Raw genomic sequence first — 24,851 nt, 5'->3', positions numbered from 1 at the left:
CCATGCATTCACTGCCTCACCCTGTACAAGAAGCCTGTCAATTCATCGTGCTTTACAGCAAAATCCAAAAAGCAAAGGAGTGGGAGCATGGGCACGTGAGGTATGAGCAGGCACATGCACTATGAAGTTCTTATTAAGACATAGCACTTCCCATGCCCAGCAGGTGTAGCTCAGCACTTTCCAAACACCATATGATTTCACTTTATGTAGAATTTAAAGAACAAAATAATGACCAAACTAAATTAAAACAGACTCATATACACAGAGAACAGACTGACGGCTGCCAGAAGAGAGGGGCGCTGGAGGACTGGATGAAAAAGGTGAAAGGATTAAAAAGTACAAATTTGTAGTTACAAAATAGCCACAGGGATGTAAAAGTACAGCATAGAAAACATAATACTATTGTAATAACTATATAGGGTGCCAAGTGGGTACCAGAAATACCAGGGGAAACACTTTATAAATTATATGATTGTCTAACCGTTATGCTGTACAACTGGAAATAATACAAAATAATATTGAATGTAAACTATAATTAAAAAATAAAATTTTAAAATAAATGCTCCAGGGGAAAACAAGATGGCGGCGTAGGTAACAGCTGCACCCGCCACCTCCCACAATCACATCAAAATTACAACTAAAACACAGAACCACCATCACTCAGAGCCTCCTGAAATCTGGCTGAACAGAAGCCCTACAACCAGGGAACTGAAGGAGCATCAAGAATGGTAGGAGGGGCTGAGACGCAGACGAATCGGGACTGAATCGCAGAGACCTGGCCACAGGCCCACACTTGGTGCCGTGGTTGAAACTGGGAAGGAAATCTCAGCGGTGGGGGTTTCCCAGAGGAATAAGGGGTCCCAGCTCCACAGCAGGCCCCCAGCCCAGGACTCCAGGGCTGGGAAGAGACATCCCCACAACTCCGGGCTGTGAAACCAGCGGGGACTGTGGCTGAGGGTCGCGGAGGCTGCGGGAGCCCCAGCAGCTTCTCTTAAGGGCCCGCTCATGGACTCACTCGGACGCTCCCTCTGAGCCCAGCGCTGGGCAGCAGCTTGAAAGGAACCCAGGACACTTGGGGAGAAACTAACCTGCCTGAAATCCGGGCAAGAGCTGTAGAAGCAGCTTTCTCCCAGGCACAAGAGATGGCAGAGGCCATGGCTGCTTTGACAAGTCCTTCCGGCACACAGCGGGCAGGCAGGCGCCATGTTTGAATCACCAGCACCTGACTCACACCTTTGGCTCCACCCTGGTGATTCCCGGAGGCCCCGCCCCTCCCCACCTGCAGGCTCATCCAGGCCATTTCCAGGGGCTTTTCTATGCAAGCGGCCTCTCAAGCCTTATGCTTAGGACTTTCCTAAAATCTCTCAAACAAGCAGCAGCTGCCCCATACGGCTTGATAGGTGGCCTCACTCCTGGCACTAGCGGCAGCTGCATTGGCTCATAGCTTGGCCTCTCCTGGACACCTCCAAGCCCAGCACAAGTAGCAGCCATCTACGGTTTGCTGTGTAGCTCAGGCTGGGTGGCCCTGGGCAAGGCACTGGCAGAGGCTGACTTTGCACCTCCCAGGAAGCTTCAGAGACAGTGCACCTGATGGTCAGACTCAACCACACTGGATTACAACCCTACCACATCCATGAGTGACACTCAAAGGGCTCACTTGGTGAACACCAAAGCTCCACTGAAGTAAATCCTGACCCATACAGGTGTCTCCAGCACAGCAGCCCTCTGGCTATAGGTGCAGCTGGTCCTGACAGCTGATTGGTCTGGGGGTCAGTTCCTCCCAGTGACGCCAACAGCAACCAAGACTCAACTACAACAGGACAGTGCACACAGCCCACAAAGGGGAGCACCTAGAAGACCCAGCTCAGGTGATGGTGGAGGCTGAGCCACTGGGCCCTACAGGACATCCACTACACAAAGCCACTCTACAAATTCCAAGAGACATAGCAGCTCTACCTAATACACAGAAACAAACACCAGGAAGCAGCCAAAATGCGGAGGCAAAGAAACATGTCACAAAGGAAAGAACAGAAGAAATCTCTAGAAAAGGAACTAAATGAAATAGATCCAAGCAAGCTAACAGATAGAGAGTTCAGAATAATGGTTATAAGGATGCTCAAGGATATTAGTAAGAGTATGACAAAAACAACTGAGAAAATCGATGCTACACGAACTGAAATGAAGAATAATTTACAGGGAATCAATAGTAGAGTAGAGGACACTGAGAATCAAATCAGCAACTTGGAACGTGAAGAAACAAAAAACACCCAACCAGAAGAGCAAAAAGAAAAAAGAATCCAGAAATATGAAGGTAGTATAAGGAGCCTCTGGGACAACTTCTAGAGGCCCAACATTTGTATTATTGGGGTGCCAGAAGGAAAGGAAAGAGAGCAAGAAATTGAAAACCTATTTGAAAAACTAATAACAGAAAACTTCCCCTACCTGGGGAAAGAAATAGGCTTACAAGTCCTAGAAGCACAGAGGGTCCCAAACAAGAGGAACCCAAAGAGGCCCACAGAATGATACATCATAATTAGAATGCCAAAGGTTAAAGGCAAAGAGAGAATCTTAAAATCAGCAAGAGAAAAGCAATTAGTTACCTACAAGGGAGCACCCATACGACTGTCAGCTGATTTCTCAACAGAAACTTTGCAGGCCAGAAGGGAGTGGCAAGAAATATTCAAAGTGATGAAAACCATGGAACTACAACCAAGATTACTCTACCCAGCAAAGCTATCATTTAGAATTGAAGGTCAGTTAAAGAGCTTCTCAGACAAGGAAAAGCTAAAGGAGTTCATCACCACCAAACCAGCACTACAGGAAATGTTGAAAGGTCTTCTTTAACAAGAAGCTAATGAACAAAAGAATCTGATGAACTAAATAGATCCAGAGACATTGACGCATGTAACAGACAATCATATTTCAGAGGAAAGGAGGTTGGAGGGTGGGAAGAGATTAACCAAAGAAGTTATATGCATATATGCATAACCCATGGACACAGACAATGACGGGGTGAAGGCCTGGAGAGGGGGTGGGAGTGAGGTGGAGGGGGTCAATCGAGGGGGGGGTGAAATGGGACACCTGTAATACTTTCAACAATAAAGATAAATTTAAAAAAATAAAAAATAAAATAAAATAAAATACACAGCTCTTTCAAAATAGAACTACCTTTTAAAAAGAAATGGAAAGAAAATAAAGCATTTATCACAATATTTAAAAAAGAATGACCAGAGAAAAGAAAAAAAAGAAAGTTTTTCTCCATATAAATGCCTTTTAGTTCTTTCATGTTAGTGATAGCCTACTAAATTTTAGATAACAACTCATTACTCTCCCATATAGCTTCTGGAAAATTTAGAGATACTAAAAGTCTAGGATGCAACATGAATATGATGATCAAATTATCTCAATTGTATAGATCCTGACCTCCTCCTCCTCCCAACCACCTTGTGTGTGCAGGCCAGTGCCACACCTTGTGAAGAATGAGGCTAGGGCAATTTCTTGGTGCCCAATTCTGAATTCCTCCCACAGACCAAGTGGTGCAATTGAATTGGCTACAAACAGAGGGAATTTGGCCTGAGAAAAGCCTGCAGAATTTGCCAGTTTTGACAGTAAGCAACAATGTTTTAATACATTTTCAAAAATAGTCTTAGAAATTCTAGAATGAGCAGGATTCTTCTCTCATCCCAAACAACATATTGGCAAACAGATGCATGAAATAATTTCTAGGTTTTTTAAAAGAAATATTATTCTTAATAAACAACTTGTGTCTTTTGCCAGCCAAGCACTCTTTGTCCTCTTGGGGCAAAGGGACCATAGTCATTTCTATTCAGCAGTTATATATCACCCAATCACTTTATCATCTGCTGAGGCAGGGAAGCATCTCAAATGTAGCCTCTCATGCCCTAATAATGTCAATGGATGGCTATGAGTCAGAAGGTGGCCCTTGTCAGTGCTGAAGGCTCCTACTGGCACTTATTCACCAGGCTCCCAGCATCCTCCCATTCTTTTCTGCTTTGTAGTGATTTCCAACACAACAATGAAAAGTTCCTCTGCAACCTAGCCAGGAGACTTATTCCTGGTGAGCATAAAGCCTCAAAGAGATGGAAATCTCTTCTTCCAATGGGTGTGGCAACCCTGGTCCAACCTCTCATCCAAATTCACATGTGTAACATTACTAAAAACGGTGATGATATAGGTGATAACAATATCAGTTAACTTTAGTTGAGTGTTCACTTTGTGATAATTACTAACATAAAATATCTCACCGTGTTTTTACAAAAACCCTAACTCATCAAGGCACAGTGAACAGACCAAAACAGCTGTGGAGTCCAACAGAACTGGAATAAGATTCCTACTGTGCCACAAAAGTGCTCAACTGACCTTGGGAAAGTCCTTCAGCCCCTCTGAGCTTCACTTTAATCTGATAAATGGGGATACTTTTGCCCTCTCTGCCCTCTTCCCCCAAATAGTACAAGTTTACAGAGAAATACCAGAGATAAGAGATGTGAAAGCTCATCAGAAACTGGAATGTGCTCTTCACACATACCAGGCTTGGACAGGCTCTGGTCCAAGGTCACACAGGTGGTTCATTGCTGGCCTGGAACTAAGACCCAGGTGTGGGAACTCACAGGCTAAACAGGCTAAGCTGTTGTTCCCCTCAGTTCAGCAGAGTACAGAGACCACCAACTGGCATAAAAGGGTGCTGGACACAGAAACTCCCAATGGCTGGCTCTCTCATCTCTTGAGACCAGTTCCTCACCCTCACACGTCACTGCCAGTACCTAGCTGCCTCTGCTTCTAATTTCACCACACGTGTGTGAGTGCACACACACTCATTCTCACTTATGCATCTCTTGGCTCTTACAGATTATCAGAACTCACAGGAATGGCCCTGCAAGCATGGATTTTTTTAACATCCTGGGAAATTCTGGAACTCTCAAGATAAAGATTTCTGGAGATGGGTAAGATTTAATGAAATAAAAAGGTGCCCTTGGGGTAGCATGGTGTTTCTCTAGTAATTTTTTTTTCATTTTTGCAAATATTGTAATATCCAGTAACTCTCTTGAAAAAGTGGTTCTTCTTTGACTTGACTAGATGGCACTGTGATATCACCCTTTTTATGACAAACAAAATCTTTTATTTTTTCCCACCAAATGGTTTTACTTTGATTTGGGGCAATTCAGGAGGTGTGTTTATAGAACATATCACACCCTGACCCACATGTCCAAAAGGATTTTAAAAGGCAATATGTATCCTGTGGAACTCTAGGCAGGGCCATGGTTTCCATAGTGGCCAAGACCTCAGTTTTAATTCTCTGACACAGTCACAGCTGTGGAATTTTATTTTTGCTCTAAAGAGCTTTTTATATCACCACCCATCTCTACACCTACAAACTCCATCAGCAACAGAAATTATGTGCAGTATTACCAAGCTGTTTGGAATCTTCTTAAATGCCAGAATATTGTGGTGACAATGACTTACATAATTCTCCTAATGGATTGAGGCAGCAAATTTCCTGAGGCCAAGATTCTCTTAAGATGACAAAAAAATCAGTTAGGGCTGGAAAGGAAATGAAAATTCAACAAATTCTGCCAAAATTCTATCATTCAAGAAAGCCCACTGTAAACTGAGGGAAAGGAAAGTGAGTAGGGGGTGATGATTCCTCTGAATCTCAGTGGTGGCCAGAAAGTCACAGGGCTCCATTTGCCTGGGGCTGGACAGAAGAAACTAGGCTGGCGGTGTCCAAGAGATACCTGCAAAGCGTTGCCTAGTCCAGTGCACAGATTACCTCCTGAGGAGGGTTACTAGGGAGTGTTGGGAAAGGGTCCAGATAAGCAGCCATTGCAGCAGCAGCACCCTCAAAAGCCCCTGTGATCACTTAGATAAAGAGGCAAAGAGCATGACCGTGTCTTTGCCTGCCCAGAGACCCAGTCCAGAGGCGCCTGGGCAACTACATTTACCTTACCCATTCCCTTATCTGCCCAGTCCAGATTTGTTTTAGGGAGAATGGGAGCCCTAGCTGGAGCAACTGCACTCCAATGCACCTTCCCCGCCACCATCTTTATGTTATTCCGTTACCTCCACCAACCCAGCATTGCAGCTTGATGGAGGAAATGCCCTAACTTCAAAAGCAAGTAGCTACAGGCTCTTCACATATCAGCTTTTCCCTCATCAGTCCCGGGTTCCAGCAACTGGGAGAGCGGAGCCTTGCGATGGGGCTCAGGGTTGGTAAATCACAAGCGGATTCTCAAGGATGAGCCCCACATGGGGCAGGCAGCGTTCCAGCCTGCCCTTAGGCCAGTGGAAAAACTCCGCAGATGCCTGGCGTGCAGCCAGTAGAGAGGGGCACAAACTGGGTACACAAGCTCTCTCCGATGTTCTCAAACAGCAGCAGTGGAACAGCCACTCTCCCAGGAGAGTAGAGCCAGAGGAGACAAAGGAGGGGAGAGGCGACAAAAATCAGCCAGGAAGAGAAAAAACATAAATGATGAAAGAGAAACAAAGTGAGAAGAATTTTGGCAGAAGGTAAGATCAAGAGCATGAGAAAGAGGGAAAGGCAAATAAAGAAGCGAGAGAAAAAAGGGGGAAACAATGCGGGAGTGGGAAAGAGGAAGAAAGTTTAAAGGAGACTTCGGAACCTGGGTGCAGAGAAGACCGAGGACAGGTGAGACTCGGTGACACTATACACAGCGCGTTTCTTTCCAGGGCGCTCCAGTTCAGAGTCTGCATAATGTACCCAGTCCCAGCAGTGGGCTGGGGACGCTCGTTCCGGGCCTCCCAGCACCCACCCCACAGCCACCAAGCAGGCCAACCTGAGGATAGACAGGCGTCCCGGCCGGAAGCATACGCTACCTACAGCAACCACGGCGCCACAAGCCCGGTGGGATACCTGGCGCCAGCCCAGCAGGGGTGTAAGCACGAAGGCACCAAAGTGAGCACTGTTGTCGCAGGCACTCCCGAGCCCCAAAACCCCGCTTCACCGCGGGGTGCACTCACCTGGAGGGTCTCAGCCTGGCATCGCGCTTCCCGTCCACCATGGCGGGCACGCAGCTAGTAAGTTCGGTCCAGTCGGCATGCAACCCGCAGCTCCAGCCCGTGGAGAACCTGGAGAAGAGCCAGGTCTCCCGCTTACCCGGCCGGTGGCAAGTGCATTTCTTCTGACCCACGCGGCATTCGCAAGGCTGCTCCAGCTGGATGTTGCGCACCAGGTGGCGGCCAAAAGTGGTACCTCCGGTCTTCTGGATGTGCAGGAACACGATCAGGTCATCGCCCTTGATGTCGAAGTCTACCTTGCGCAGGAGATCATCACGGCTGAAATTGTAACGCGGCACGAACCTGGCGGAGTTCTCATCCTCTGAGCGGTACGGGTCCGGCATCGGGGAGCTGAACGCCTGCAGGCGGAGGAGCTGGCATTCTGTGCCGGGGCACACATACTGGAGGACGATCACGGCAAATAGGAAGAGCATCACCAAAGCCAGCAGCAGCTTGTTGGATTTCTCATCCATATTCCCGACGCTGGGGGAAACCCAAGCTCGTTACGTCAATCCCGCAGCAAAGCCCGCACTCACCGTGTGCCCGTAATCCCTCTCCACCGTTGCGCCCCCTTACCCCCTCCCCTCCCAACGAGTATTCGCTGTGGACGCAGCAGCGGTGGTGGCGCCCTACTCCGCTTCCTTCCTTCCCGGCAGGCTCAGCGCTGTGGCTTGTGCCGCACAGCCTCCCCCCACCCCCCAACCCCTTCCCGCTGGCTGCCTGCCCTCTCCCGGAGCAGGAGCTCTCAAGAACTGTTTCGCGGGTTTCATACCCGCAGGACGCTGAATGCCTCACTTTCCAACTCACACCCCTGGGTCCGAGCCCCCACGCGTCTCCCTCCACTCTCGGTGGTTTCCTGGCTCCATCATCATCCCGCTTCGCCCACCGGACTCCCAGTCGCTTTCCCCCAGTCCTCTGGGCGCTTAAGCTACTGCCTCCCCGCCTGCCCCAGCGGGCTTCCTCCCCAAGCCACCCCACCCACCGACCCCCAAGCCTTGCTCTTTTCCACACCCGGTTGCCCACCTTGGAGGGCGCCTGGAGTGAGCTCCTGAGCTCCGATCCGGGCTTGCCGAGTGCCCCTGGGGGAAGGAGTCCGCCGGCAGCCCGACTTGCAAGCAGAGACGCTGCGCTGCCGGCGCCCACGGAACGTCGGGGTGGGAGCGGCAGAGTGGCCAAATGCGCGCCCTGTCCCTTCGGAGCGCCCAAGCCCCGTCTCCACTGGCCAGCTGGAACTTTGCGCCTTTCCCTTCCCCTCGTGGCTGCGGCTGCCTTCCTTCTCCATATGGCTCCCGCTCACCCGGGCCCGGTAGTGCGAGTCCCGATTTCGCCTAAAACGTACCTGGATAGGGGGCCAAAAATCTTAGAGAAGATCGCGCCGAGCACGTGCTTCAGAGAGTGGCCCAGGGCTGCCAGGCCCCGAGTGAGCAGGGCCCGGCAGAGGGAGCCCAGGTCCCAGCGTCTCCGGAGGTCGTGCATCCGCCTGCGGCGGCCTCGGGGCAGCAGCGCGAAGAGTGGGGCGCGCGCGGCTCCCGCCTGGGAGGAAGACGCCTTTAGGGGCTCGTCCGGCAGCGGCTGAGGGTTGAATCCGGGAGACACACCCCTAGGAGGGTCTTCGCAGACTGAGGCGGTGACTGATCGGGGCCGGCTCTCTGCCAATTCGGCCTCTACTCTGGAATGCCGGCGGGGACAGGTGGTGCGGGCGGGCGCTCCTCGCTCCGGTTGCTGTGGCCGCCAGAGCGCCCTGGCTGCACTCGCAGGCAGTGCCATTCCCCCCTTCAGGCAACTCAGGGTACTAAGGATCAGGAACGAGCTTGAATTTATGTAATACTGCCTCACTCCTGAAAGCTTGAGCCACTTCACAAGCGGAGGACCTGGGTTTTCTGTTGTCTTGGGTAAGGGCCGTCGTTACACTGAGCGCATCACTCCACTTTGGCTCATAATTTCAACGTCCCCTAAAATAGCAAACGCACAAATTGGACCTTTTCCCTCTCTGCCAATTTCCATTCTCCAACGGAAGCGGGAGCATTTTCTGAACAGGTAAGCCAACATGGAGAAGCATGACCAAAAACATGACAGAATGGAAATGTTAGATTTTTCAGAGCAGTGACAAACCACTCTCTTCTTGCTGGGTCCCTGGCATCAAGCCCCGTGCCTACTGGAAGGCTTCACTTATATAAGGTTTATTGAAGGAAAGATACATGACTAAATACTACATCAGAGTGGGGAGCATCTAGTCCTATATGATGTGACAAATGAGGAAACTGAAACCTGGAGAGGGGAGGAAATGTGCCCAAGGTCATATGACAGAGCCCCAGGATTTGAAACAAAGAAACCAGGAACCATCAACACATCCCTCTAATAAATAGATGCATCCTCAAGCCCCGGTGTCCTAAAACGCTCTTTTCACCCTCAGGAAAAACAATGTGAGGATTAGCAAGGAAAGAAGCGGATGCCCCCTGGACAAGATCCTCAGGAACTCAGGACTCAGACTATCCCCATGTGATTGATCAGGTGGAGCTTGCTGTATATAGGGGACTGGTGTTTCCCTGAATGAATGCTCACCCTGTTCAGTCTCACTGCTGCAGAAGTGGCACAGGGTGGCAGCAGTGTTTCAAAAGAGTGTTGTTGGGGCTGGGGAGTGGGGGACAGTCATCAGAGTCCTGAAGTGGAAGGAAGTCCCTTCAGAGACAGGCTCTGCCTGTATCTCCCTAGGAACATTTGGTCCCTCGCTCAGCTCTGCTCCATCCCTCCTGTTCTTTCTGTGCAATGGAGCAGCAAGCACTGGTCTAGGAGTCCTGAAAAGCTGACACTTCCTGGCTGGGCAGCCCTGGGATAATCATTTGCCCCACCTGAGCCTTAGTTTCCTCTTCTGTAAAATAGAATCAACTCCTTTTTGACCATGTGGGGCACTGTGATGATTACCTTTGGGAAATTCCAGATGTGAGGCTGTGTTAACCTGATGCTCTAAGCTCCAATGTGCCAACAGGGTCACAGGCCAATTAAGGAAGAGGCCTTTCTTGGGCAATTTTATAGCTGTGCCCCCTGCCCTTAGCTCCCCTCAGACTTCCCCAGTCTTTTCATTTGCCCCCAAACCTGCTGGGAACAGTGAAGACCCCTTTGTCTGCCTGTAGCCATAAAGCTTGGGAATCTTGCATTTCAGGCATTCCACCTATCCCCGGGTTCCAGATGGTCACTCTGACTGATGGAAGTGTACTAAGGACCGGTGCATCAACTTGGCTTCCGTGAGAGTTCCCCCTCCCATCCCCCAGGCTTATGGGACATGCCTACTCTCCCTGAGGGCCGGTGATGGTGAGAACCTGGGAAGTGAGAAGCCATGGGGGTAGCTCAGGAGTTCGGCTTGCCAGCTGTCCCCACCTTCTCTTTGGCACTGCAAAAGTCCATCTAGTAAGTGGCTCTCATCATAGTGTCATATGAGGATCCTTCTGCCATTACACCATTATAATGACACTCAGTGGGGCCCCTAGGAAAACACTTCTGAAATAGGTGGGTGATGCATTCATGCCCTCAGCAACTAACTCTGGAGATGCTACTCTAAGAGAGATTTGTGAGATTAAAACATGGGAAATGCCTTGGATGGAGGTAAGGGTGAGCGGGTGGTAGCCAGAATGAGGAATAATCAGGATTTACTAATTTAGGTGGTGAAAAGAAGCACATACACACACACACTTACAGTCTGATCTCAAAGAAAAGGGCAGCCAGGTAGGTAGTTGCAGAGCAAAAGAAGGAACAGGATCAGACTGTAAAGTCCAGTTTCTGAGATCTAATATTTCACTAACATGCTAGTGTGATTATATACAGCAGCTCATGGAGGATATTTGCATTTACAAGCCTTTCTCTGTGCACTAAGAAAAACGCAGAAACACATCTCTCATTGTAGATTTTATATGTCAGGGTTCCTAAAAGTGGAAGAAAATTGTCTTTGGGGGCAACAGGGGTCCCACAAATCTCAGGGGAACCCTCCTGGGATGAAGAGGCTTCCTGCTCAGAAGAGAGAATTCTTCCTGTGTGTGTCCTAAGAGCTGTGCTCTCCTTAGGCCAGGTTGGGCCTTGGCAGGAAGTTCCAAGGCTCCTTACAATCCTGGGCTGGTTCCTCTCAGGAACTGAATAATACAGGTCTTGATACTCAGAAATCAGCCCTATTTTGGAAATTGGGGTGGGATGCAAAAGAGGAAGAAAACTGCCTGAATTGTCAGGACTTTGCTTTTCCATCTCCTTATTTCTTAGACCCACCTGAGTTGCTGTGTGTGTATAGGGTGTCCCAAAAAATGTACACAGACACTTTGAATAATTATAAAGGCAGTGTTTATTCAAATACATTTCATTTTAAAAATTGAGCTATCAGCTATTGAAGTGTGTATACATTTTGGGGGGGACACCCTATATATATGGAATTCGGAACTTGGAAGGTGAGGAGAACTCTGCAGTCAGCAGGGTTTCTGGTTGTGTCCACAAAAGGTTGATGACTCTGGGAGTGAGGGTAAAGGTCAGCTTGGCTTGCCTACTTAAGCAGTGTACTTCTGGACATTTATTTGGTTGCTGTAATCTGAAAGGACAGCAGGAGGTATTTGAAAGAGCATGGGCCTGGGAATCCAGAGACTTGGGTTCTTATTTCAACTCTGCCACTAATGAGACCCTGTATGACTATGAAGAAGCCATTTGCTTGCTCTTGGGCTCATCTTCCCTATTTGTAAGAAGGCAAAATTGATACTGTTATTCGAAGGGTACTTTCCTGCTCTGACATTCAAGGTCACATGCACTCTATTGTCTTACTCAAGGGTCAAAGGGCTGCAAACTCTCAGAGTCTCATCTTAGGGGAAAGCATAGGCCTAGTCTTCATTTGTTTCTGTGACATTTTGTTGGGTCTCACCAGGCAATCAGCAGCTGAACTTATTCTGGACCTTCATAACAGGGCTGTCATCAGGGTCCCCTGTTCAGATTGGAACAGAAACAATGAAAACTTAATGTGCTGGCACTCTTTAGAGTTTAGCATAAAACACTAACAAAATAGGCTTTCCCCCTTATCCTGAGCATTATACTCAACCTTGTCTTTCCAGGTGTCACTAATTTTTTTAAAATGTTTATACTCTCAATAATAGGCTATTTTTGTCACAAAAATTGAAGGTATGCAAAGTATTGAGTAAATCTGTTTGGGTTTTTTTGTTGTTGATTTCAGAGAAATGAAGGGAGAGGGAGAGATAGAAACATCAATGATGAGAGAGAGTCATTGATCAGCTGCCTCCTGCATGTCCCCTACTGGGGATCAAGCCCACAACCTGGGCTTGTGCTCTCACCGGGAATTGAACTGTGATCTCCTGGTTCATGGGTCGACGCTCAAACACTGAGCCACGCTGGCTGGGCTGTTTCTGTTTTTGCGTGTCTCCAAATTGAATGAGCAGCATTACTTAATGAAAACACTGTTTTGAAATTCATGCTTTAACATTGCAAACAGGTTGGGTGTGTTATATATATCACTCTCTACAGTCATTTATATCCCCCCCACAAAACACTGTTTTATTTGTTTAGCTTTATAAAACAAGGGACTTGAGGAATTAAAGGAGGAGGTGATGTGTATGCTAAATGAATGTCTACTGCAAAGGCAAGATAAGACCTTGAATGGGGTTCATGGAAGACTCTGAACATGCAGACCAATGACCACCCTTCTCCTGATGCAGGATGTCAACCATTTCACTGACAGTGGAATTTTTTTTTTTTTTTTATTGTTAAGAGTAGTACAAATGGCCTCCCTTTTTTTTCTCCCCCTTACTCCCTACCACCCAGTTCCCACCTCACCCCAGGCCTTTACCACCCTATTATCTGTGTTCCTGGGCTATGCATATATGCATATAAATTCTTTGTTTAATCTCTTCCCACTCACCCATCCCCCTTCCCTCTGAGATTCTGGCTGTGAATGGAAAAGTCAGGTCTTGTAGCATTTTTAAAGCTATGGTAACCCAAGGCCTGGGGACAACGAGAAGTAGGACAGACTCCTCTCCTCTGACGGTCACTTCACTTCTTTGGGCTTCAGTTTCTGCTCTATAAAATAGCCTGACCAGATACCTTCAAAAAGCTGGTTTAGTAGCATAGTAAAGACGAATCCAATCTCCAGTGAGCTTTTTTTTTGAAAAAGGAGAGCGCATAGGTTTGGAGAGCCCATCCCCCTGGAATTTAGTCAGCACTCTCTGAGCTCTCTTAGAGCCTCAGTTTTCTCATCCATGAAAATGGGGCTAATCATAGCTACCTCACTGGGTTGTCATGTGAGTTAACTAAAATCTACTGAGAGCACTTAGTCTGGTTCCTGGGAACGTAGATCTTCTGTAACTTCATTTCTCTTCCCCTTTGACTCTCAATAGCTTTGATTTGAGCTCTTTGGTATATTTCTCACAATAGTAATATACACATGTTTAATGACAGGTTGTTGGCCATGGGCCTAATTGTGACCTAGACTGGCTTTGCCTTCTTCCCATTTCTTTATCTGCTCTCTTTTCTCACCCTCTCTTCACACCTCTTCAGTGCTCTCCTGGCTGGTGTCCTGTGGGGGAGGATAACCTCTGATCCATTCAATCACGCTGAGAAGTGAAACATGTACACGTGACCCCTCCCAGGAGACATCTACAAGAGAGGAGAAAGAGGGAAATGCTTACTCCTGATGAAGGATTGCTGCAATGAAATACTATAAAATAACAGCACAGGAGGAGATGCTTGAGAAGCTGAGGTGGAGAGTAGAAAGATAGTTATAAGTGGAGAACTTGTAAGGCCAGCTCCACTCTAAACTATGGACACTAATTTTAAGCTCCATTCACTTCAAAAGTTAATAGTTGATCTGGCCCTGTCCAATGTGGCTCAGCTGGTTGAGTGTTGTCTTGTACACCAAAAGGTTTTAGGTTCAATTCCCGGTCAGAGCACATACCGGGGTTTTGGGTTTGATCCCCAGTTGGGGCACATACAGAAGGCCACCGACAGATGTTTTTCTCTGACATCAATGTTTCTCTGTCTCTCTCTCTTCCTCTCTCTAAGCATGTCCTTGGTGGGATTTTTAAAAAAATAATAAATAAATTTAAAAAAAACTTAATAGTTCATCTGGCCAGAGGAGTTTCAATTTGATCAGCTAGTCAAGCCACGGCAGTCAGATTGAAAAACAGGATCGGTTCTGCGTTCATCCTTCATGAGCCAGAACTGGGCAAGTCCATTCTTCTGCTGAGCCCTGGGCCAGCAGTACCAGCTCATGGTGGCAGAGTAGAAAGAGCACCAAGCTGGATGCCATGAAAACAATGTTTGAAGTCTCAGTTTTGCCTCTAGCTCACTGTGTGACCCTGGGCCAGTTGCTTGATGTCTCTGGGATTTACTTGCTGACTTTGGTAAACTAAGGGGCTGCATTAGATTACCCTGAAGGCCCATTTCAGCAGGAGCTTTCTGTGATCTAAGCTATGCTAGTTAATGAGAACAGTTGGGGAAGGACACCACATTCTTTAGCCTTTGTGTCAGCAATGTCGGCAAAAACACACTACCAAAGATAACCCTCCAGCTAGTAGCTGAGTCAAAAAAGCAGAGGGACTTAACTGAGGAGCAAACATTCTTAGATCACGTGAGTAAGACAGAAATTCGAAATAAGCCTTCGGGTTTCCACTGACTTGGGCAAAAGTCAAAGCTGAAAGATTGGGGAAAAGAGTTGAGAACTGACCTCCAGCTGACACAGAAGCCCTAGGTAGGTTTTAATAATGATAACAACAACAAGAATCACCAAGAATCGCATTTGTTTTGGTACTCTGGGATCTTGGCAAGAGAAGAGCACACTCATTGCTGATCTCCTGACTGGCCTCTTGGGGAAATACAAGAGCTGAAAATTATATTTTAGAGCAGCATGAAGGATCTGAAGGAAGCTAGCCTCGAAGCCAAAGTTGCTCCCAGGAAAATGATTTGTCACTAAAATGGGCTTGAAAGGGAATGTCCTCTAAAAATAACCCAGGAAAAGAAATTAATTAGTTTAGAGAAATCATACATGTCACAGAATAAATGAAAATTAATTTTTGATTAAAGAAAGTCAGACTAGAGGCTAATAAAACCCTTAACTGGGCTTTACAGAAAAACCTGGAGAAGGACTTACATGTTATATATATATTTTCAAGATCCACACTTCACCAAGTGGCATTAGGATGCAGAAAGCTACATTAGCCAGTGGGAAAGTGAAATGAACTTGGTAATGGGGATGCAGATTGGTGAAGCCACTGTGGAAAGCAGTATGGAGTTACCTCAAAAAATTAAAAATGGATCTGCCTTATGATCCAGCCATTTCATTTCTGGGAATATATCAGAAGAAACCTGAAACACTAATTCTAAAGAATTTATGCACCCCTATGTTTATTGCAGTGTTATTTACAGTAGCCAAGATTTGGAAGCAGCCCAAGTGCTTATCAGTAGATGAGTGGATAAAAAAGCTGTGGTACATCTACACCATAGAATACTATGCAGCTGTAAAAAAGCAGGATCTCTTACCTTTTGAGACAGCATGAAGGGACCGGGAGAATATTATGCTAAGTGAAATAAGTCAGTCAGAGAAAAACAAGTACCATATAATTTCACTCATATTTGGAATCTAATAAACAAAATAAACTATCAAATAAAATAGAAACAGACTCATAGATATAGATTCAGACAACAGACTGACAGCTGTCAGTGCGGAAGGGCATTGGGAGGGCTGAGTGAAAATAGCAGTGAGATTAAGCAAAAAATAAAAAATAAAAAAACTTATAAACACAGACAATAGTTTGGTGATTACCAGAAGGAAAGGGGTGGGGGAGGTAGAAGAGGGTATAGGGGAAATAAATGGTAATGGAAGGAGACTTGACTTGGGATGGTGAACACGCAATACAATATACAGATGATGTATTATAGAATTGTACACCTGAAACCTATATAATTTTTTAAACCAATGTCACTTCAATAAATTCAATAAAAAATTTTTAAAAGACATTTTGAACATTTATCTTCACTGAAGAAAGTTGCCTTAGTGGGTTTTGTCTTGTGGAAGATTTACTTGAAACAGAAGACAATATCCAAACCCCTAATGAGTAGACAAAATGCAGTTGGGAGGGCTAAATGAAGGGTTAGAAATGTAACAAGATGGTCAAGGGGAGAGCAACATGTAAAGGATGTCATCTCCAGTGCTCTACATAGTAATAAGGTATGGCTGGACTTGGTAATGTCTCTTGAAAGCTAACTCTAAAATGTTTAGCAAGCTAATAGCTCTTGTACTGAAAATCTGTTAGTGTCTGGCTCTTTACTAGACACTTTACATGCCTCTTCTCAATTAACTTTCCCAGCAATCCCTTGAGGTAGTTACTTCTGTACTTATTTGACAGATGAGTAAATTGGCATGCAGAGTTACAGCCACACAGCTAGGAAATAGTGGAGCTGGGACTTGAACCCAAAATCTGTCTAACTCCACAGCTTGAAACAACTCTGTTGCTCTAATGATACTCACCCAGCTCAAGGGTGTCTGGGCATGAGCTGGAGAGTATGGGGCATCCTGTCCCAAAATGGAGTATCAAGAGACTTAGGTAGGCATCATCCTAAGCCAGAGAGCTGGGCAAAGAGGGATCATAGTGTGTGTGTGTGTGTGTGTGTGTGTGTGTGTGTGTGTGTGTGTGTGTGTACGCCCAGGCTCATGCACATATTCTGAGGACCCAGAGCCTGAATTTTAGTAAAGAGGGAAGCAGAGACCCAAACACTGCTGATTGGACAATTCAATGGATACGTAACGTTGGAGCATCACCCACATTTGTCTGATACTGTTATTTTTTGGAAGTGTGAGAAGCAACTTTGTCAGGTTTACTAAGCAATAACTTCTAGAACGCTTCTTCATTTAAAGAAATTCCCCAGCATGCCCAACAACAATAATATTTGGTCTAGGGCTTTTCAGTTTACCAAATACTTTCACAAACACTGACTGTACCTTAACAACTTGGCAAAGCAACTGTTATTGCCTTCACCTTATATGTGAGGAGGAAATAGTCTCTGGGGCCTGAAGGAACTTGACCAAGGGCCCACAGCTTGCATGGAGTTGCCACCACTGACCATTCCCTTAATCTCCCCAAGTACACATGTCAATACAAGGTAATGCCCAAGGCACTTCACAAGGGATCTAACACTGAGTAGGTGCTCAAGAGATGTTAGCTACCCTTTACTTGACAACTTATAACTAAAAAATATTGTTTTCTTTCTACTAACTACATCCTACCAGAAACCCCAAATATCTTCACCAGAAACTGGTCCATGTTCTCAGAGAACTTGCCATTCATGTAAGGAAATACAGTGACCATGAGTGAGCATGAGGCTAGTCAATGACTGACTGATCTGCTGCACTGGCTGTAATGTAGTGATAGCTTAGAGGACAGTCCACAGTTGGCTGGAATGGTCAGAGGTTTCCCAGCAAACTTCAGAGGGGTCTGGAAAAGCCAGTCAATAAACTGCCCCCCTCTTTTTTGTCTTGGAACTTTTGTTGACAGTACACCCAGACCCTTGCTTGTCGATGAGGTTGTATAACAAGTGGCCTAGCTTTCCCAAAGTACAAATCCCACCCTCAATTTGCAGGGCCAAGAGCATGACATTTCAGGCTCTTTTATCAAGAGAACAGTGTGTGGCTTCACAAGGGCAGTATAGTCTGTGTCAATATCCACAACAGGGTTGGAGAACAAATAGTTGATTTTTTAGACCAAGTCAATAAGCAAGCTGCTTTTGGTAAGGAGAAGAGAGCAGGACACTGTTGAAGTAAAAGAAAAGACACTGCATTTCTCCGTAAATGTTTCCATAGTTCTAGATGGTAGCAAATCAAAGCAGAAACTGACATTTGTTGTTCCAGAGTTGTCTGGAAAAGATCCAGATAATGGATTACCAAATGGACAATTTTGAGCCCTCTTATCAAGGGCAAACTTTATGCCAGCTGAGATGCTGAGATGCTGGGGCAATAGCAAACTCACAACAATGACAACAACAGTAATTTGCCAAAATGATGCAACTCCAGAATGCTGGACAGACAAGTTCCTTTGCTGGTTGCAATCTGGAAATATGGCTAGATGGTATTGCCATCTCCATTAGATACTCATGCTATGACACTTTAAACAGACATTTGATGTTGGATATCAACTGAAAATTTTTTTTATTGAGGTAACATTGTTTTTTAACATTATATACATTTCAGGTGGAAAACATTATAATTTGATATCTGTATACACTGGAGCATGCTCACCACTGAAGTCTAGTTTCCACGTCACCATACTTTTAACTCCCTTTACCCATTTCACCCTCCCTGCACCCCTATTCCCCTCTGGTAACCCACCAATCTGCTGTCTGTAAGTGTGAGTTTGTTTTTTCTTTGTGTGTTTTGTTTCTGTATTTGTTTTGTTTTATTCCACATGAGTGAAATCATACAGTTTTTGTCATTTTCCACCTGACATATTTCACATAGCATAATACCCTCAAGGTCCATCCATGCTGTCCCAAATGGCAATATTTCATCTTTTTTATGGCTGAGTACTAAATTTTTTATTCAACACTAACTTCATCAAAAAACAGATACCTGATACAGCCAGATTTCATCAAATGAGGGAGACTTACCACTACATAGAAAATTCACTATAAAGACATTATTCTATTCTCCAAGCCTCCTTTATACTCTGTTCTACACTAGAGTTTGTAGCCTAATACTCTAATTCAAACAGAAAGAGATTCAGGTTGAATTGTGCTCCCCCAATCTTCCCCAAACTAATCTTAAATGACACGGCAGGAGTCTCCCTTAGGAGTATTTACAGACCATTCTTCATGTAAAAGAACATAGGAACTCCCCCAAAGCCAAAGAAATAAAATGCTCTAAGCAGGCCCTTTTCCTGCCCTTCCTGTCTCAGAAGTGTGTTGCAAAAGCTCTTGGTCAACACTGCAGGCTGCTCTTTTATCTGCATAACCTGAGTGCCCTTGCCACAGGTCAGATGTCAGGCTCACTCGCCAGTATTCAGGCTTGAGTCAACTGCCTCCATTCTGAGTCTTTTGCAATTCGATGGATGGCTTGGCCCTTATGTCTTCAGGGTTGGAATCTCCTGGGCAGGGATTGGATTCCACTTTCCATGTCTACAGTGCTTGTACCAAAGTTATTAATAATATTCCATACAAGAGGATCATATTGAGAGCAAGCTGGAATCTACATCATAGAGCTTGCAGCCTGAAACTAGGCTGAGCCAAGCCCCCCAGGAGGACATCCTGTCACCCTAAGCCACCTCTAGGGAACTTTGAGATGTATCCAAGTCAGTCCTGTCTAGGACACAGCATCTTCTTTTCTATGTCAGCCCATTTCTTTCAGACTTCCCACCCACACCTGGAAGTATGTTTCAATGCCCAAAGGGGAAGAAAGAAATCTGAGGAACACCTCAGGTGTTACCTCTGACAAGGTGTTAGGGATTCAGAGGATTCCCTTCCCTAAAATGCAGTTTAAAATGAATGAATGAATCACAACACAATAGTGTAATAACTATGTATGGTCCCAGATGGGCACTAGACTTGTCAGGGGGATCACTTCATAAGTTATATAAATGTCTAACCACTATGCTGTACACCTGAAACTAGTATGGTATTGAATGCCAACCGTTATTGAAAAATTAAAATTAAAATTGAAAAGATTTGCAAGAGAAAGGGGGGAAAGTCACTTAAATTATAGATAAATAAATAAAGTGGGAATGATTGTGACTTATACCAGCCTAAGAATCAATAAGACCATTGGAGGAGCAGGCAACTGTAGTGGAAAGAGCACACTCTCTGGAATCAGACCAGGATTTGGATCTCAGTCCTACTCTTTACTAGCTGTGTGGCATTGGGAAAGTACATAGACCTCTAGAGCCTCAGTTTCTTCCTTGGTATAATGGAAATAATTATAATCAACTATTTTGTAAGAAATTTTTTAAAAATTAGGGAGATAATGTATGTAACACACCTTTTATAGGACCTGGCAGAGAATGGGTATCCAATGAATGGCAGTGATTGTTATTGAACAAAACAGGAGAGATGGCTAGGTCCTTCGTAGTGTCTTTCAAATCATGGTTGAATATCTACATGAATTACTCTTCTTAAATAAGTCATTGGATATATACATATGGTTTACTATTTCTTCTACCTTCATGTTTTTAATTACCCAATTAATTCACCACTGAAAACTCTGTAATATTTCAATTATCATAGAAACAATAATACTCTTAACCCCCATACAATTTTATTCCCTTTCCCTGGGGTAATCACTCTTTTCAGCTTGCTTTGTAGATTGGGGGTATTTTTGTAAACAAGTGCACCTAAAAATATACATATAAAAATAGATAGTATTGGTTTGTGTGTGTTTTCAAAAAACAAAGTGTTTGTTTTGTATGTATGTTTTAATATTTTATTGAAATACAATATGCATCTGAACATGAGATAAGTGTACAGCTTGATGAAGTTTTAAACTGAACACACATGTAATCAGCACTCATCAAGAAATACTACCATCACCCCAAAAGCCTCTTTTCTGCCCCTTTCCAACTGATAAACCCCCAATGGTGGCCTCTATTCTTTTTTATCCTTAACAAGGATATTTATTTTATTTTACTTTTTATTGATTTGAGAGAGGGAGAGAAAGAGAGAAACATCAATGTGAGAGAGAAGCATTGATCTGTTGGCTCTTGTAAGCTCCCCGACTGGGGATCGAACCTGCAACCTTTTAGTGTACAGGATGATGCTTCAACCAACCCAGACACCCAGCCAGGGCCAGTGTTCACTATTCTAACTTACATCAGCATAAATTAGTTTTGGCTGCTTTTATACTTTATATAAATTGAATCATACAGTATATTAGTTTTATGTTGCTGTTTAACAAATTACCACAAACTCCACAGCTTAAAACACATATCTGTCATCCCACAGTTTCTATGGGTCAAAAATCCAGGCCCAGTGTAGCTGGATTCTCTACTCTGAAAACTCCTTTACAGGGCTGAAATCAAGCTGTCGGCCAGGGCTGGACTCTCATCGAGAGCTTAGGTCCTCTTCCAAGCTCACTGGTTGTTGAAAGAAATCATTTCATTGTACTTTTAGAACTGAGGTCCCGTTTTCTTGCTGGCTGTCAACCGGGGGTCATTCTCAGCAACTACAGGCCATTCACATTTCTTGTCACAAGGCTTCCTCTATGTTAAAGCCGGCAACAGAGAACTCTCATGTTTACCTCCCGTGTGATTCAACTCTCTGGTTTCCTCTTCTGCAAGTGGGCAGAGAACAGGCTCTGCTTTAAAAGAGCTCATTTGATTAGGTCAAGCCTACCTGGATAATCTCCCTATCTTAAGGTTCACTGATTTGGGACTTTAACTGAATCTGCAAAATTCCTTTATAGCAGAACCCAGCTTAGTGTTTGACTGAATAACTAGGAAGGTATATGTACACCAGGCTCCAGGAATCTCAGAGGGCCATCTTAGAATCCTGCCTACCACATGCAGTATTTACTCTTCCATGTGTTTTTTTCACTCAATATGTTTGTGAAATTCATCCATATTGTGAGGAACACGTCTTCTGGTGAACATGTACACATATGGAAATAGACATTTTTGTTACAAGACACTAAGATTTTGGAGTTCTTTGTTATCAAAATAACCCAGCCCATCCTCGACAGATACAGAAATTTGGAACTAGAATTGCTAGTCAAAGGCAATAAATACCCTCATATTCCCCTCCAAGAAGGCAGTACCATGAATATTGTACAAGAGTACCCTGTTTGTCACATCCTTACCAACACATATTATGATAGAAGTCTGTGTGTATGTATAAATTTTGGCCAGCCAGGGCTTTATTTTGTACAATTATATAATAAGGATTTTACCCTGTGTGAAGATCCAGGAAAGCATGCCTAATCCCACTGCCTGCCTGAACCACTGATATTACCACCAAGTACTGTAGATGATCCTTACTGTGCCCTATTTCTTTCATGAGACATATCATTCCCAAATATTCCCTGTATTTACTAATTTATGATGCTTATTGTTTGCTATCTATCTCCACCCACTAAGATATAAGCTTCTGCATAGCACGGATCTTTGTTGGTTTATTGCTATAACCCAAGGGTCTAAAAGAGTGCTTGACACATAGCAGGTGTTTAAAAATATTTGTCAAATGAAGAAATAAATATTAACCCAATATATGAACTTTAGATTGTAATATTAATTATATTAAATTATTTTTGCAGTTCTGTGATATTTTCTAAATCACACAATTAAGATACTGTCCAAAATAAGTGTTTTCTGAATTTAAATGTAGGAAGAGACTTAATTATGCTTTTAAATCCTTTGAAACTCCTTTTCCCTGCTTTCTCTACCTCAATATTTATTTTACATGGTTGTATCAGAGAATTTTAAATAATACCCTAAATTCTTTTTGGATCTGCCTATAAAATTAAGAATGTTGCAGAAAACCAGAGATTTAGAGATGTTCTTCATAGAGCATTGCACCATACCAAACAGTAAGCATTTATCCCTGCACATTCCATCTTGAAATATCTTTCCTCTCACTGCTACTAATTAATGTGCTGTTCCTCCTTCAAGATTAATTAGTTAGGGTCTAGAGCAAAGCTCTCAACAAGAACATTCTGGGACAATAAAAATATTCATTTGTACTCTCTGATACCACGGCCTTTTGTTGCCTGTGGCTAGTGAGCACCTGAAATGTGGTTAGTGTGACTGAGGAATTAAATTTTAATCCAACTTAATTACAAGTCACTTTTATTCTATTTTATTTTAAGTAAGTTAAATTTAGATGGTCACCTGTGACTAGTAGCTAACATATTGAACAGCATACCTCTAGAGGAAAGAGATGAAAGAGTGAAATACATTTTTGATCCTTTGATTGTGGCAGCTAGAGGGATCCTGAGACTCAGGTGAGAGAAGAAGGTGCCAGGTCCATTTCTTTACAACCTCTTCTCCCAAGTGATGGAGAAGAAGGAATAAAGTGTTCTTAACTTCTCCTCTCAGGTGGGGAGCTTGGTCTGGGGGACAAAAATACTCATGCTCTTGCACTGGACATCACCTTGATTTGTTTCTTCATGTGGTCATTGGATTAGGCTATGACTACACTGGCCCACCGACTCAAGTTGGAACTCTGGATGTGAAATGGGGATTTTGGAGACATGGGTTTCACATTTCACACACAATTCCCCTGCTTATACTATGCTTTGTGCAGCTCACCCTGGGGGCACATGCAGAGAGGTACTCTGTTTACCTGCTGGAGAATTGGACATTTCAGAGTTGGTGGTAATTACTGAAGCAGGTAATGGAGCATATGGAGGTGAAGTCTAGATAGGTTATTTAATAATAAAATAATAAAAGAAACAGACTCAAGTTTTCAAAAAAGCAAAGAAAAATAATATTACCTACTTTGAGTTACTTCTTGGAGCAGAGAATATCTGGCTCTACTGCACTGTTATGAAATTAATTTGAAGTTGAGAAACTGTAATATATTACAGCTATCAGTCTCTCTGGACGATTTTACAATCAACATGTAGGATATGAAAAGGGAAAGATGCCAATAACATATTAATGTGGTATTCGGTGTTCAATCTTCTTTATGCAGCAGAATATTACAGCTGAGCAAAAAATGATCAAAAAGTTGGTTCTCTTTTATACAAAGAAACAAGAAGGAAACTTGAACTTTAAATTATACCATCTGTCACTTTCCATTGATTGAGTCTTGCTCATTACGAAAAATTCCAAGCTAGAATATCATTTTTGTCTTTTGAGCTCTTCAGAATGTATCACATTCAGCTGCCTTGGTTTCTTTCTTTTTCTTTTTCTTTCATTTGCTTTTTTTCCATATTGGTAGTTGCCAAAGAAGAATGGGACACTCTGCCCCATGGTGTTTCCCTTCTTATCTGAGTTCCTCTGTAAATAGATGTCCATGTATGTTAATACCTGAAGTTCACCTACTGACAAGACCAACCAAAGTCGAACATGCCCATTTTCTTTCTTTTGCATGCCATGTTGATTCAAGAAGGTGTGTTTCTTCTCTTGGACAAAGGAGAACCCATACCTAGCTCTACCACAAAGTAGCTGTATGATCTTAGGGGAGTCAATGTCCCTGATTCTCAGCTTCCACAATTGTTGAAAATAAAATACAAATGAAAGGGCCTGGATGGCTAAGTGAACTTACTTTATGCCTTTTGAATGGTTCTCACTAATTCCTTACTTCTTACTTAGTTTCCTTTCTCTCCCAGCATCCCATGGCTCTGCTCAGTGAGATATTTCAACCCTCTTCAACAATTAATCCTGATGTGATGTGGACATTCTCAGTAACTGGAAGATAGCAGGCACTCAATAAACATTAGGACATTCCTCCCTCCCTTCTATTCTCAGCAAGGCAGCTAGACCTCGATATCAAACAGCAGCCCCTTGTTCTTACCCCTGCCTTCTGTTGCCACGGATAAAATGAACACACAAAGCAGGAAGCACTCATAATTACAACATGCTTACAATGATAAACCAGGTCAAAATGGACCCTGTGAAAATTTGGAAGTCAGAAGTTTATGTTCATTTGCCTCACTTCACTCCCCACACCCACACCCTCATGGATCTACTGCACCTTCTCATGGGCTCAGTACCTTTTTCCCTTCTCTCGTCTTCCCAAAACCCATGCTCAGATCCTTCATTCAGACTACAGTATAGATGAGTGATAATCCTTGCTCCATGTACATTTGCACACAGTTCAGAATCTTCAGTTAAAACTGATTATTCTCTGAGTATAAAATTACAGGCATT

At 44.2% G+C, this 24,851-nt stretch overlaps 1 protein-coding gene across 1 annotated transcript in view; it reads right to left on the bottom strand.

Annotated features, from left to right (window-relative positions):
* HS6ST2 (heparan sulfate 6-O-sulfotransferase 2) overlaps positions 1-8,799 on the bottom strand; it is a 253,546-nt gene extending 244,747 nt beyond the window's left edge. The window contains exons 1-2 of the mRNA XM_016198004.2: positions 8,372-8,799; positions 6,997-7,515 (exon numbers count right to left, since the gene is read on the bottom strand). Of these exons, the coding sequence (XP_016053490.1) occupies positions 6,997-7,515; positions 8,372-8,799 (947 nt within the window). The remainder of the gene's footprint in view (positions 1-6,996; positions 7,516-8,371) is intronic.
* Between the last annotated feature and the right edge of the window lie 16,052 nt (positions 8,800-24,851).

This window comes from Miniopterus natalensis, chromosome X (assembly GCF_054644295.1).
Source record: "Miniopterus natalensis isolate mMinNat1 chromosome X, mMinNat1.hap1, whole genome shotgun sequence".
In the NCBI taxonomy this organism is placed as follows: domain Eukaryota; kingdom Metazoa; phylum Chordata; class Mammalia; order Chiroptera; family Miniopteridae; genus Miniopterus; species Miniopterus natalensis.
This window is presented reverse-complemented; position numbering and strand designations above follow the sequence as displayed.